At 40.8% G+C, this 14,526-nt stretch overlaps 1 protein-coding gene across 1 annotated transcript; it reads left to right on the forward strand.

The window, feature by feature from the left end:
• Positions 1 to 6,570: 6,570 nt before the first annotated feature.
• On the forward strand, positions 6,571 to 8,224 carry LOC5564843 (putative odorant receptor 83c). Its single transcript, XM_001649150.3, has 4 exons — positions 6,571 to 7,381; positions 7,435 to 7,624; positions 7,684 to 7,839; positions 7,977 to 8,224. Exons 1-4 carry the CDS (start codon positions 6,627 to 6,629, stop codon positions 8,028 to 8,030), a joined length of 1,155 nt encoding a protein of 384 aa, XP_001649200.2. The 5' UTR covers positions 6,571 to 6,626; the 3' UTR covers positions 8,031 to 8,224.
• The last annotated feature ends 6,302 nt before the right edge of the window (positions 8,225 to 14,526 follow it).

Here is a 14,526-nt window from a genome sequence, read left to right on the forward strand (position 1 = left end):
TTCGGTTCTGTGACGTTAAGGGTATGCGATATTTTTTTCATCTCGGTATGAAACGATACACGAAATTTTTAACTTTTTTCATGACGAAATGAAATAAAAAATGAAGATGTTTCGTTAAGCTTCATGCAAAATCCAAAAACACGCGGAAATTTTTCGAAATGAAAGAAATTTTGATTTTGATCTTAAGGGAAAGCTCTAATCTTCGACCCACAAGAAAGCTGTGCTAATTGTCGGATTTTCATGTAAAGTCGGCCTAAAACGTGCTTACTCGACAGGAGATTTCGAACAAGCATAATTTTAAACAATCAGATAGAGTTTCAGAGTTTTCTGATTCCCAAGGATTACAGAAGGTTAGGAAGGTGTTGCAAAAGATTACTAAGAATTTCCTAAGAGTTCCCAAGAATTTCCAAAGGGTTTACAAAGGTTCGCAACGGTACCCGAGAGGCTTTTGGATGTTCTCAGGGATAATTGAGGATTTATCAGGCATTTTCTACAAAGTATTTAAAATCAATTTTTGAAAAGGAACCTCGGACAATTTTTATCGTTATACAAGAAAACTATTGGAAATCACTTTGAAACGCTCGAAAGCTCTAACATCCACTTGAGAACATATTAAGAACTGGTGGACATTTCTGAAGACAATTTCTCTCAGGTATTCCTGTGATCCTCTTAGAAGCGACTGACAAACTCATTGGAGTTCAATAGAAACGCTTTGGGAAACCCCAAGTAACTTTGAAAACCATTCAGGTTTTCCTGGGAACCTCTAGCGATTCTTTGTAAACCAATGGATACCTTTTAGAATCCCCTTGGAAAATGTTACGATCCACACTGCAACCCTAGACCCATACTGGAATCAGCATCCGCACTGAAATACCAGGATCCAGTTGGGAGACCCAGGATACACAGTGGAATTCTAGAATCCACACTGAAATCCCAGGGAACCGGCTAGAAACCCAGGATCGAGACTGAAATTTTGCAATCCACACTACAATCCCAGGATCCCCAATGGAATCAAAGAATCCACACTGAAATACCAGCATCCATACTGGAATCGCAGGGACCACACTGGAATCATCCCAGGAGCCACACTACAATCCCATGATCCATCCATCTTCACTAAACTGGCCCAGCTCAGTATGGGAGAAAAATAAAGTTGTATAATTCCACGGGGCACCCCCCAGGATTATTCCTTAGGGTTAGAGGAAGACCGCCTGAAAATTTCAGCTCATTTGGTCGTTCCATGAGCTGGCGCAATTGAATTGAAGTCTATATGGGAGCCACCTATGACGTTAGACGAGCTACGGTACAAGGTGCATGCATATAAGTCATTGTACGGGAGTGCTGATCTTAGCCTCACTTTGAACAATTGATAGGTTAATGAAAATGAGCTTAAATCCAGATACAACCTTCTGCAACTATGTTCATTAGGGTTTCAACTAGTGAATTTGTCATTCTGGGCTCAATTGAACGCGAACAACTTGTATACGGAACGAAACAGTGACATAGGGTCAATTTTCAATATATTTGAAACGTATATTCCATACAAACTTCGAATTGAATGCGCCAGCTGGCGGAGCAACCAAATGAGTTGAAATTTTTAGAGAGCATTTTTCTTACCCTAAGGCACATATCTAGGGGGTGCCCCGTCGAGTTTTACAACTTTTTTGTTTAAGGGCCAGTCTAATCTTCACCGATGGTCCAAATCACTGGTTTGGTCCAAATGTTTGGACCGTGTTAAAAACTTGAGCTTGCACCAGTGTTGCAAATGATGTTCCAGTTTAATTTTATACCAGTTTTCAGGTCTATTTTTTGGAACAGGCTAACCATCTGCTCCATTTTTGGTCGGATTTGGACCAAGATTTGAGCTGTTCCAAATCTGATTTGACACACGTTTGTTTACCAGTTCAGTTTTTTTCCCTGAAACAAGTGAAGCTGCAAAGATTGAGAATGATATAAGAAGAAAGGCCGGAAAGCAAAGGACACCGGAAGAAAGCTAAACATTCTAGAATTATTTTAGAAACGATGGAAAGCAGTTTGGAATTTCACAGGAAAGAGTAGATTTTTTTAAATCTACTCTAGGAATTCCTAAGGGGAATTGCTCCAGAAATTTTTCCGGGAATTTCAAACAGGATTTCCTTTGAGGATTTCCAACAGACATTCCTCCGGGAAGTTCATCCAGTAATATCTTCGAGGATATTTTCAGACAATGTATCCAAGGATCTCCTCCAGGAGTTTTGCTGAGAGCTGGCATCAGAGATTTTTTCCAAGAAGTCCTCCGGAGATTTCTCTCAAAAAACCGGGGATTTCTCCAGGAATTCCAAAGGAAATTTCCAAAAAGCAATTCCTCTGGGGATTTTGACCAGGAATTGTTCTGAGGATTTCGTCCAGAAATTCATGAAGAAATTCCTACAAGAATTTTCTTCAGAAATTCTTTAGGAGACTTTTTCAGAAAATTTATCTGGAGATCTCCTGTTGGAGGTTCTTTGGGGCTCCGGAGTTCTTCAAGCAGTAATACCGGAGTTCCTCTAGAAACGCCTGCGGAGCTCCTTCAGAAACACATTCGAAGTTCCTCTCCAAATTTCTCTGTAGTTCCTCTAAGATTTCCTTTGGAGATTCTCTAGGATTTTGGAAGTAAATCCTTTAGAGTTCGTTCGGGAGTTTCTTTGGAGCTTCACCGGTAATTTCTCCTGTGTCCAGATGTCCTCCGGAGTTCCTTCAGCAATTCATCTGGATTTTACCCAGCATATCCTCCAGAGTTCCTCGAGAGATCCACCGGGAATTCCTTTGAATTTCCTTCATAGCTCCTTTTGAAATTTTTCCGGAGTTCTTTCATATTTTTTTTCTGAATTTCCTCTATGAATTCCTCCGAAGTTCCTCCAGCAATTTTTCCGGAGTTTCTTCAGAAATTTCCCCGGAGTTCCTCCAGCAATTCATCTGGAGTTCCTCCAGGAATTCCTTAAGAGTTCTTCCAGAAATTTCCACCGGAGATTTCAGGGATTCATCCGGGGATATCTTCCAAGAGCTTTTCCGGGGATTTTCTGCAGAAATTCCTGCGGAAATTATTCCCAAGGATCAGAGGATTTCCAAAAGCAATTTCTCATCCGGAGATTTCTTCCAAGACTTTCTCTGGAATTTGCACCAGGAATTTTTCGGAAGATTTCCTCTAGGAATTCCTCCGGGAATTGTAAGGATTCCTCCGAGGATATCCCGCATGAACTATTTTTTCCAGCAATTCTTTAGGGGATTTCTAATAGCAATTCCTCCGTAGATTTTCCCAGGAGTTAATCTAAAAACTGCTCCGGAGATTCTTCCGGGTATTTGCTCCAACAATTTCTCCGGAGATTTTTTTTTCCAAGAATCACTTTGAAGATTTTGCCCAAGAATTTCTTTGGGAATTTCGAACAAAAATTCTTTCGGGGATTCCCTCCGGGGATTTTTTTTAGAGAATTCGTCCAGAGATTTCCTCCAGAAATTTCTCCGGAGATTTGCAACAGGAATTTCTTCATAGATTTACTCCACTTCCCCAAGAATTCCTTCGAGGATTTTCACTAGAGAAGCCTCTGGCGAATTGCTCCAGACATTTTTTTTCCAAGAATTTCTCCGTAGATTTTCTCCAGTTACTCCTCAGGGGATTACCAATAGCTATTCCTCCGGGGATTTCCTTCAGAAGTTGCTCCGGGTCGGAGTTCCGTAAGAAATTCATTTAGGTTTCATCCAGCAATTTTTCGGAAGTTCCTTTGGAGGTCCAACAGAAAATGCTCCGAAGTTCTTCCATACTTTCCTCCGGAATTCCGCCAGCAATTCCTCTGGATTTGGTCCAGTAATTCCTCGGAGCTCCACCGAGAATTCCTTCGGATTACCTTCATAGTTTTTTCGGTGTTGCTCAATTACCTTGGTGATCCTACAGGAACGCCTCCAGAGCTTCTCTAATAGTCGCTTCCGAGTTCCCTCATCGAATCATCCGAAGTTCCTCTAGGATTTTTTTTAAAGAATTTTTTTGGAATTTCCCCAGAACTTATTTCGGAGTACCTCTAGTAATTCCTACAGAAATTCTTTCAAATTTTTTGCCTGGAATTCCTTTGGATTTCGTTTATAGATCCTCCATAAATTCTTTCGAAGTTCCTCCAAAACTTTTCCCAGAGTGCCGTCGAGATTTGCTCCATAGATCCTATAGGATTTTTTCCGGAGTTTCTCTAAAAATATTCCGCAGTTTCTCCAGTTTATCCAGGAAGGTCCTTCAGGAATTCCTTCAGAGTTCTTCCGGGAAATCCGCTCCACATTCAGATAAATCCTACAGATTTTCTTGATGAATCTTCTAGCAATACCACGGGAGTTCCTCCAAGAAGTCTTCCGGGGCTCCTCAAGGAGTTATTCCGGGGATTCTCCAGGAGTTCTTCAGAAATTCTCCAGGAGAATTCCCTGAGATCTTCTCCGGGAAATACTCCAGAATTGCTCCGTGAAATCTTCCAGAGTTGATCTTTGTTATATACTCAGTATATTTTTCTAGAATTGCTCAAATAATTCAAAAAGCAATTCAAAAGCAATTGTATGTTTGAAGTAAGTTATGACAAGAATCCATAGATAAATTATTGTTTGTATCTTGAAAGAAATTATCAATGATATATTTTTATGCTAGGCTTGATAAATTTATGGATGAACTTAAAAACATACCCAAAAATTACTTTGAGGTATTGCTGAGGACACCCAGGAACGATTTGTGGAATGAATCTTTGAGTAATTATTAAATACATTCCTTGGTGAATCTAAAGAATATTAATTTAAATAGAAATCGAAAGGTTTTTTTCATTTTAGAAACTTGAAAGTCCTTGTCGTAATCTTTGAATAATTCCTGAATGATTGTATATAAAGGTAATCTGACTTTTCAGCATCAAAATTGTTAGTTTCATAATATATTCTTGGCAGATTTCTCGCAATATACATTGTGGACAGTTGATAAATATTGAGAAGGATTTCTGGTTAGATCTTTGGCAGATTGGATTGCAGAGTGTCCAGGTGGACTCTAGCAGTTCTTCAACAAATTTAGCATGACGCAATTATTTTCTAAATCAAAATACTGGAGATAATCTTTGGAAAATTCATACATAAGGTTTATTTCCGATATAAAAATGTACATTGCATTTTTCGAAATCCTTGAATGATTTCTGGAAAGTTCTTTGGCAGAAGTCTGATTTCTAGTTGAATATAGTTGTATATGATTTGTATTCAAGTATTAACTAATTTAGTTTTTGAAAAACCAGTGGATTTAAAAAAAATCCTCCTCGACCAGGGACATGCCCCCTGGCTTTGCCCATAATTGGATTCCGTAGAATTCCGAGGTTTTTCGTTTCAAACAATATTTGACAAAATCATTTGAAATACAATCCACTCTCCCATACTCAATATTTCATATATCGATATCGAGATGAGAACCATAGTTGCGGTTGGTTTTCATGGTTCTCGATAATCCCTAAGATCGCAGTTGCACTGGATAAATTTCTAACTCGATGGTCCTTGCAACATCTAATCATGGAGAGTTGACTGTATCGCATACCTTTATGTGCTGTTCATTGTCTCGACCGTGAAGTAAAAGCTTCCATACAACCCACGTTCACGGATAGCGCCCGCGTTTTCGCCCTCTGCTGTACAAAGGAAAAAGTTTCCGTGATTCTTCGTTCGTTCTCCTCGATGATCCCATAATTTTACTGTCTCATTTTTGCTTGTATTCCCGCTGTGAGCTATTGTGAATGCCAACAATTTTCCGCCGGGGATGAGCTTATGGTTACTCGGTGTCTCTGACTTCGTGAACACGTGTGTGACGTGAAGCTCCACTACAAAAAAAAAAAAAAAAACCGTGTACAGAGCACAGGAAAAGTTTGAAAACTGGGGAAAAGTTGAGAAATTATAAATGAGTTTTCCGTTGATGATGGAGAAAATTTTTTCATTCACTCTACGGGATTGAACAACAACGTTTTTCATCCGCAAGTGCAGAATTGTTGCCGTGGGTTTCCACGCATGATTTAATTAGCGAAGTGAAAATTGAGATGATATCGAGCATCAAATCCCGGCTAATTGGCCTCTCGTAATTAAACGCGACTAACTTGAATCACGTCGATGGATTACGAGAGCAAGATTACGGAACGATTAATGTCATGCTGGTGGCTGGTAATGAAGAGGATCAGTAGGGGGCCCATTTGGATTGTCAGATAAGACGATGGGCTCTAACTTTGTATGGGTTGAATTGTTGGTATCAAGGTGGATGCTATTTGAAGATATAGGTCCAGTATGATTCAACTCGTCTTCTTAAAGTAGTGGTGCTGAGACTGTTTTATCAATGATTTATTACTCCTCAAGCAACCTCGTAGAGACATAGTTTTGGATTAAAACGTTTCTTTAAATTACCGTTGGTTCGGGCCCTAAAAAAATGATGATGTAGCATGCAGGGAAAACAATTAACCTTTAATGTTCTAGTGAATTAATAAACACGTGTTGATTTAAATGCACCAAAACTAATTATCTGCAATTATCAGCCCTTGCCACCTAACACTTAGACTTATCCATCACACAAGAAATGTGTTCATATCAGTGTCTGAATCATACACCAACACTTTGCCTCGAGTACGCGAACCATGGTGTACAATACTTCACTGGAAGCTTATCAGGATATCATCAGGTTAGCTCGTCGGATGGCCAGTTTTTGTGGAGTTGACCTCTTAGCAGATAATTACAAACCTAATTGGAGAACAGCGCTCACTTTTGCGGGATGTATCAGCTATTTGTTCACCAGCTGCTACAGTGCCTGGTACTATTACCCGGATGTATTCAAAATGCTGCAGGCTTTGGCTCCCAATGGGATTGCTTGGCAAGGATGTCTGAAGCTCTTCATCGCAGTGCAACAACGGAAGTTTTTTCAAGGGCGGGCAAAGTATCTGGAGGAATTTCATCGGATTCACGTAAATCGACCTGAAGATAATGCCGTTCTCCTTGGGTTGATGGTGAAGATGCATCTTGCCTGCAGGGTTCTCCTGTCGGCGTACATTACGGCAGTTCTTGGGTTTGGTCTATATCCTGTGTACTTCTTTGTGATGTATGGAGAAAGGACATTCGCAATCAACGTGTTAGTTCCGGGAATCGATCCGGACTCCCAGTGGGGTTATTTTTTGACTGTATCCTACCAGATATTCCTTTTGTCTATCGCCATGGCTGGCATTTCAGCGTTTGATACCACGTTTCTGATTTTTGTTTGCAACTTGGCCGGACTTGTGGATGTTTTCATGAACAAACTCAAGGAGTTAGATAGGCTTTTGGAGAAGGAGAAGGCTGACTTGGCTGAGATACGAGACCATGTTCGGGAGATATTGATAGATCACTATGGAATCGTTAGGTAAGGCTTGTGATACGATGAAAGTGAAATGAAAATAAATGCTTCGTTTGCAGTTATGAATCTGATTTGGACAATAGATATATTGCCATAAATTTGATGCAGGTTGGTTCATCGGTGGCGTGCCTCAGTATATCATTGTTTCTGTGTTACATGACCAACTACTTACCAGGTTATGCTTTCATTTTGGGAGCCATATTCCAGCTACTTACTTATTGTCTACTTGGAACCATTTTCAGCGTAAAGGTGAGACAGTAGAACTAGGGTATTCAGTACTTTTTTTTATGAACTTTCACTCATTTCAGAACGACGATGCAATTCTGGCAATCAATGGAACCAAATGGTATTTGCTGGAAAAATCCCAACTTAAAATGGTAGGATTCATGCTACATAGATGCCAAAACCCATCCAATCTAACTGTGGGAGGCTTTGCACCGTTAAATATTGAGACTTTTGTGGAGGTGAGTTTATATGTAAGAGCGTTACTGAAAATATCATCTAGAAATGTCAAATCCTATATACTCGATGGTTGGAACTCTAATGCTCCCGCCTAATTGAATAATAATATATTTTAATATACTTCTTCTTCCAATTACAGATCATGAAAACAATTTACCAATTCTTCGCTATGATGATTAACTTTGTCAACTAGATATCTAGATGTTGAAATTATGCTGCCACTGTTTGACTGTTGTTTTCGAAGAGAAATAACAAAAGATGTCCTCAGAGAAATTCTTATTATTTAGAAATAAATTAGTATCACGTATTGTTTTCTTTGTCTTTCTAGAGATAAATGTAATTTTTGGAATATACCATCGAAGAACTTTGCCGAAGATACCAACCTTCTAGCTCATCAGGATCTTGAGATATAGAAAATCGAAGAAAATTTGTAACTGGTGCCACCTAGCGAATAAATTTCCAATTAAAATTATTACTGCCCGATAGCTTTTGGTCTGCTGAACAACTTTCCCAAGATATCTATAGATCTTGAGATATAGAAGATTGAAAAAAATTGTAACTAGCGCCATCTAGCGGATAAACTTCCAATTGAGATTATTACTGCCGGATAGCTCTTGGTCTGCTGAAAAACTTTGCCGAAGACACCAACCTTCTAGCTCATCAGGATCTTGAGATATAGAAGATTGAAGAAAAATTGTAACTGGCGCCACCTTGCGGAGAAATTCTCAACTAATTTTGTTGTTGCCAGATAGCCCTTAGTCTGCTGAACAACTTTGCCGAAGATATCAACCTTCTAGCTCATCAGGATCTTGAGATATAGAAGATTGAAGAAAATTTGTAACTAGCGCCACCTAGCGGATAAATTCCCAATTAAGATTTTTACTGACGGATAGCCCTTAGTCTGCTGAACAACTTTGCCGAAGGCACCAACCTTCTAGCTCACCTTGGTTTTGAGATATCCGTTGAATGGACGATGCGGCCAATTTTGGTACCCCAAGACAATCCGGAATGACTCCGGAACCACGTGGACCATATTCTCAAGTTTCCTGGACCATAGACTAGAAGAGTTTTTCGGTAAGTTCTGAAAATTTCAACAAAATCCATCGATAAACAAAAAAGTTATGCACATTTTAGTGTATTTTTTGCATGTGAAAAGTATGTTGGCTGGATGAAGGTTAACCTCCCTTTAAGTGGGGGCTGGTTGGTTTCGATCGCCCGCAGTGCTGATGAAGGCATTTTCTCCGTTGTCCCGTCTTTCATTGCATGTGCTCTCAGCGCCATTCAGGTGTTCGTCGAAGTGCTGCTTCCACCTTTCGATCACCTCACGCTCGTCCGTCGAAATGCTCCCATCATTATCCCTGCACATCTCGGCTCGTGGCACGAAGCAGTTGCGGGATGCATTGAGCTTCTGATAGAACTTACGTGTTTCCGGTTTCAAGGCACAGCTGTTCCATCTCCTCTTCTCCAGGCGGTGGTTTTTCTCCCGAAAGAGGCGGGTCTGCTGTTGCCGTTTACGTTTATAACGTTCCACGTTTTGTCAGCTCCCTTGCTGCAGCATGACCGCCCGCGCTGCATTCTTCTCCTCCAGAATCTGCCTACATTCCTCGTCAAACCAATCGACTCCGTCCCACGTACCCGACGTTGCTCTCCGCTGCATTGTTGATGGTTGCTTTCACTGTTCTTCAGCAGTCCTCACGAGGGTCTTTATCCAGCTTACCTTCTACCGGTTATGCTGCCTCGGGGTGCTGGTCGTACGCAGTTGTGACATCCGGTTGCTGAAGCCACTCAAGGCCATACCGGGGCAACCGTCGGTACCGTACGTTGTTAAGGACGGAGAGTTTTGGGCGCAGTTTAACCATCACCAGATAGTGGTCAGAGTCGATATTAGCGCCACGATAGGTCCTGACGGCAATAATGTCGGAGAAGTGTCGTCCATCAATCAAACGTGGTTGACCTCCAGGTGTATTGGTATGGAAGGCTGTGCTGGAAGTAGGTGCAACGAATGGCCATATTCTTGGAGGCGGCGAAATCAATTAGCCGTGCCGTTTTAGTTCGTCATCAGGTGGGTGCTGAATTTTCTAACCGCTAACGGAGCCTGTGGGGTACCAGGGCGCCCTCCACAATATTGAGTCCTTCCTGTGCTACCCGGAGCAATGGTGCAGGTGACCTTGTGTTTCTCCGAGATAATCGGCTGCCCTTCTTCAGTCTCTATCCTAAGGCTTAATAAGGGTGGGATTATGAATATGTTGACATTTAATTTGAATTATCACCTATATGGATTCGCATTATGCGTTTTACACAGTGTATTCTGTGCTCTTTCGCCTTTGGCGACTTTAAATAGATACCGATCTGGTTTTTTCGTTGCTGGTCTTTTTCGTGCTGAGATTGCAAAAAGCTTATTCCTGCCTAGTTTGGGTAGTGGCTACGGTTAGGTTAGCTCAGATCAATCTTCAGCATAAAAGAACAGCAACGATTAATCTTTGCAGACTCATGCAAAATGGTGCAGCTCAAGTGGCGCTAGTTCAAGAACCCTACTTTCGTAGAGGAAACTTCTATCTAGGTAACCTTGTGGACCCAGTTTTTGCTACTTTCAGCAAACTTGAAATAGCAAACTCGCGCTCCATGCCCCGCGCATGCGTGCTCGTAAATAAAGCAATCGTTGCTACACTCATTTCTGAGTTGACGACCAGAGATGTATGTGCTGTCACAATTGATGTTTCTGTTGGTGACCTGAACAGGAAATACGTCTATTGTTCGGTATATTTACCACATGATGAACCATCCCCAACGGATGACTTCAAACGAGTTGTCGTACACTGCGTAACAAAAAGCCTTCCGCTGATTGTGGGCAGTGATGCCAATGCTCATCACATCATCTGGGGCAGCTCGGATATCAATTTGAGAGGCTCCAGTCTGATGGAATACTTAAGTAGTACAGACCTTGGATTACTTAACATAGGCAATCGCCCAACCTTCATGGTTTCTAATAGAGAAGAAGTGTTACACTCTTAAAAATAATGAGTTTTACATGTGACGTAAACCTTGTAAAACTTAATTAATCATCGACTCAAACAGAAATGTGACTCAATTTTGGGTTTCTTTTGATGTATCATAAAATCTAGTTGTTCGATAATCTATTTTTACAATAACATTTGAAATTTATTGGGCGACTTTAAATTTAGATATCTTAAGCTATGAAAGTTCAACACATAACTTACTTTTAAGTTTTTCAAAGTGTAAATTTACATGATCTTTGATGCCCACGACAACGCCATGGCAAACGTTTGAGTCTGTTTTCGATCGTGTGCATCGTGTCAATCAAAGCGAGTGCAGATGAAAAAAATTGGCAAAATACTGTTTGTAATTAAATGCAATTTGCTCTCGTTAACTTTCCTTCATTACAAAATAAACCGGTACGTGATCTTTCTTGTGTCGAGCGATGATTTGTTCTAGAAGTGCGCGAATATTTTGCAAGTGCCGTTCCTGCAATCCAAATTACCGAGAGGACTCTGAAGACAGATAAATTTATTCTAACTCAGCTGATACGCGGTCGTTGACCAAGCCAATTTTAAAAGCACAAAATGTTGACGGAAAGTGGATTAAAGTGCGTGTGCTGTGTTCCTAGTGAATTTTTACTGAAATATGCTTATTGTGCCAGTGAAATTGTGCCGGATAAATAATTGATATGATCTGAAATGTTGAATTTATGTTAGATCTGGAGTTTGTTTTGCAAGAAGGTACACAATTGCCTTAGTATTCAGAACACAAGCGACATGAGGATGAGCAGTTCCACTATTAGATGGTAAGTGTTTTCTTCGTAAAGAGCTTCAAATCAGTTTGTTCAATTGCGTAAAGATTATCGCCATGATCATCGCTTTCTAATATTATCAGATCCAACAGTGAATGTGCTTGATACAAATTTAATACACGTCATGGCGAGAAAGTAAATCTTATGACTTACTTTTACGTCATGGCGTGTAGTTTTTTTTGGCTTGTGATATTCGTGTAATTTTAAGAACGGATGTAAATTTATGTCAAACGGTTCGCTTCTTTTATGTGCATCCTATATGACTTAAATTTACATGAATTTTTCTAAGAGTGTAGACATAACGCTCTGCTCGAATAGAATCAGTTACGAGTTGACGAATTGGCATGTATCAGATGAGGAATCATTATCTGATCATCGCTACATCTTCTTTGAACATTCAAATGTAACTGCGCAGACTTTGCGTTTTAGGAATCCCCCACAGTACGAACAAAACCTGTAAAATTATAGCGAGTCGAATGTAACAAAAGGACTCCATCATATATGATAGAAATTTATGTGCGATCTTAAAATTACATTGATGCTGGTTTGAAAATGAGCCATAATTAGCTACCAAACTAGATGAATATATAAAAAAAGTTCTGCACGGGAATTGAACTTGCTACCTCTGGAGCGATAACTACACGCCCGAGCTTTCTCGACTGTCTCACCACCTTGGTATTTGGCTGACGAAAGTTGAACACGTTCTGCGTAAAATGAGTGTATCACAGAATCGCTTCGACGGTTGGCGGTTTCATCGAGAAGTGATTGAAATAGCAGTCAACAATGCGGAGCGTTCTCTCGGTCGCGTGATTGTTGAGCGTGGCTAGGTTTGTTTTGTGGCAGATTCATGTAAGTTTCTAGCGGATTTAACTGAAATATAGTTGGAAGGGCCCTGACTGGTTGACAGATGGTCTTATTTGCTTCAACTGTTGGCTAACGCTTGTAATTTTCAAATGCCTGCCACAATTTTCCGTCGATGTCCAAATTGCGTGCTGCCTAATATTCACAAATTTTTGCTGTGCCGATCAACAAACTGGGAACTCTATATTGAATGGGTTGCGACCAAATTTCATGGATATTCTCCGTCCATTGAAAATCCAAGTGATCTGGATGATGCCATTGATACTACAACATCCTACATTATGGAAGCATTTGAAGAAGCATGTCCTCTGCGGTCTGTAAAGACTAAAAGAGGGACCCCATGGTGGAATTCCGATCTGACTAGACTCAGGAAACAATGTAGAAGGAGTTGGAACAGACGCCGTTCAGCTGGATCAGAGTCGTTCAAGTCGGCTCGCAAGGCTTACAAGAAGGCTCTTCGTTCTGCTGAACGATCCGGCTGGAAAAACCTGTGTACAAATGTTTCCAGTTTGAGTGAAGTCAGTCGGCTGAACAAAATCCTTGCAAAATCTAAGGATTTCCAAGTGAACGAAATTCGCTTACCTAATGGTGACTTTACTTCTTCCGATGAAGAAGTTTTAGAATGTTTATTCAATACACACTTCCCCGGATGTGTGGACATAGCATCTACGGATGAACCAAATGTCTTTTCATGTAGTTACGAGTCTCTGGCCTCGGCTCGCAGTATCGTAACTACTGAATCGATTCAATGGGCACTTAATAGTTTTGCTCCTTTCAAATCTCCAGGAGCGGATGTTCTGCTCCAAAAGGGGTTTGAGTTTATCAAACATGTTTTGAAAAAGCTACTTGTATGCAGTTTTGCTACCGGGTATATTCCCAGATCCTGGCGTGATATAACTGTAAAGTTTATCCCAAAAGGAGGACGTGCGTCGTATGAAGAAGCGAAGAGTTTTAGACCAATCAGTCTGACCTCTTTTCTTCCGAAATGTCTGGAACGCATTATCGATCATCACATCCGTGATGATTATTTGGCAAACATGCCTCTTCATGTGAATCAACATGCTTACCAATCTGGAAAGTCCACTGTGACTCTTTTACACAAAGTTGTATACGATATCGAGAAAGCATTCGCTCAGAAGCAATCCTGCTTGGGTGTTTTCTTGGATATTGAGGGTGCCTTTGATAACGTGTCTTTCGATGCCATATTGGAAGCAGCACGAAACCATGGGCTACCTACAATGATTACCAATTGGATTCAACAAATGCTCAAAAACCGACATCTCTTCTCGACATTGCGTCAAGCAGCGATTCGAAAATTGAGTGTTTGCGGATGCTCCCAAGGGGGAGTCTTGTCACCACTTTTGTGGAATCTCGTAGCAGATACGCTATTGAGGCAACTCAATAATAGCGGTTTTCCAACTTATGGATTTGCCGACGACTATCTAGCTCTGATAGTTGGTATGTGCATAAGCACCCTATTCGATCTGATGCAAAGTGCTCTTCAGGTAGTCGAGAGTTGGTGTCGCCAATATGGCCTTTCGGTTAACCCGAATAAAACATCTATTGTTCTTTTTACGGAAAGACGAAACCGCGATGGAATTCGACTTTTACGTCTTTTTGGCACTGAGATTAATGTGACTGATCAAGTAAAGTATGTCGGAGTCATTTTAGATTCCAAACTTTTATGGACAGCTCACATTGATTTCAGAGTCAAAAAAGCTTGCATGGCCTTCGGTCAATACCGGCGAACCTTTGGTAAAACTCAAACCCAAATATATCAAATGGATTTACACAACAGTTGTTCGACCAATATTGGCATATGGATGTCTTGTGTGGTGGCAAAAGGGCGAAGTGAGAACAATCCAATCAAAATTGGGCCATCTCCAAAGGATGTGCTTGATGGCGATGTCTGGTGCGTTCTCTACAACTCCCACAGCAGCGCTCGAGGCCCTTTTCGACGTTGCGCCACTACACATATATCTTAAACAAGAAGCACTTTCTTGCTCTTACCGTTTATGGG

Source organism: Aedes aegypti, chromosome 2 (genome assembly GCF_002204515.2).
Source record: "Aedes aegypti strain LVP_AGWG chromosome 2, AaegL5.0 Primary Assembly, whole genome shotgun sequence".
Lineage (NCBI taxonomy): Eukaryota > Metazoa > Arthropoda > Insecta > Diptera > Culicidae > Aedes > Aedes aegypti.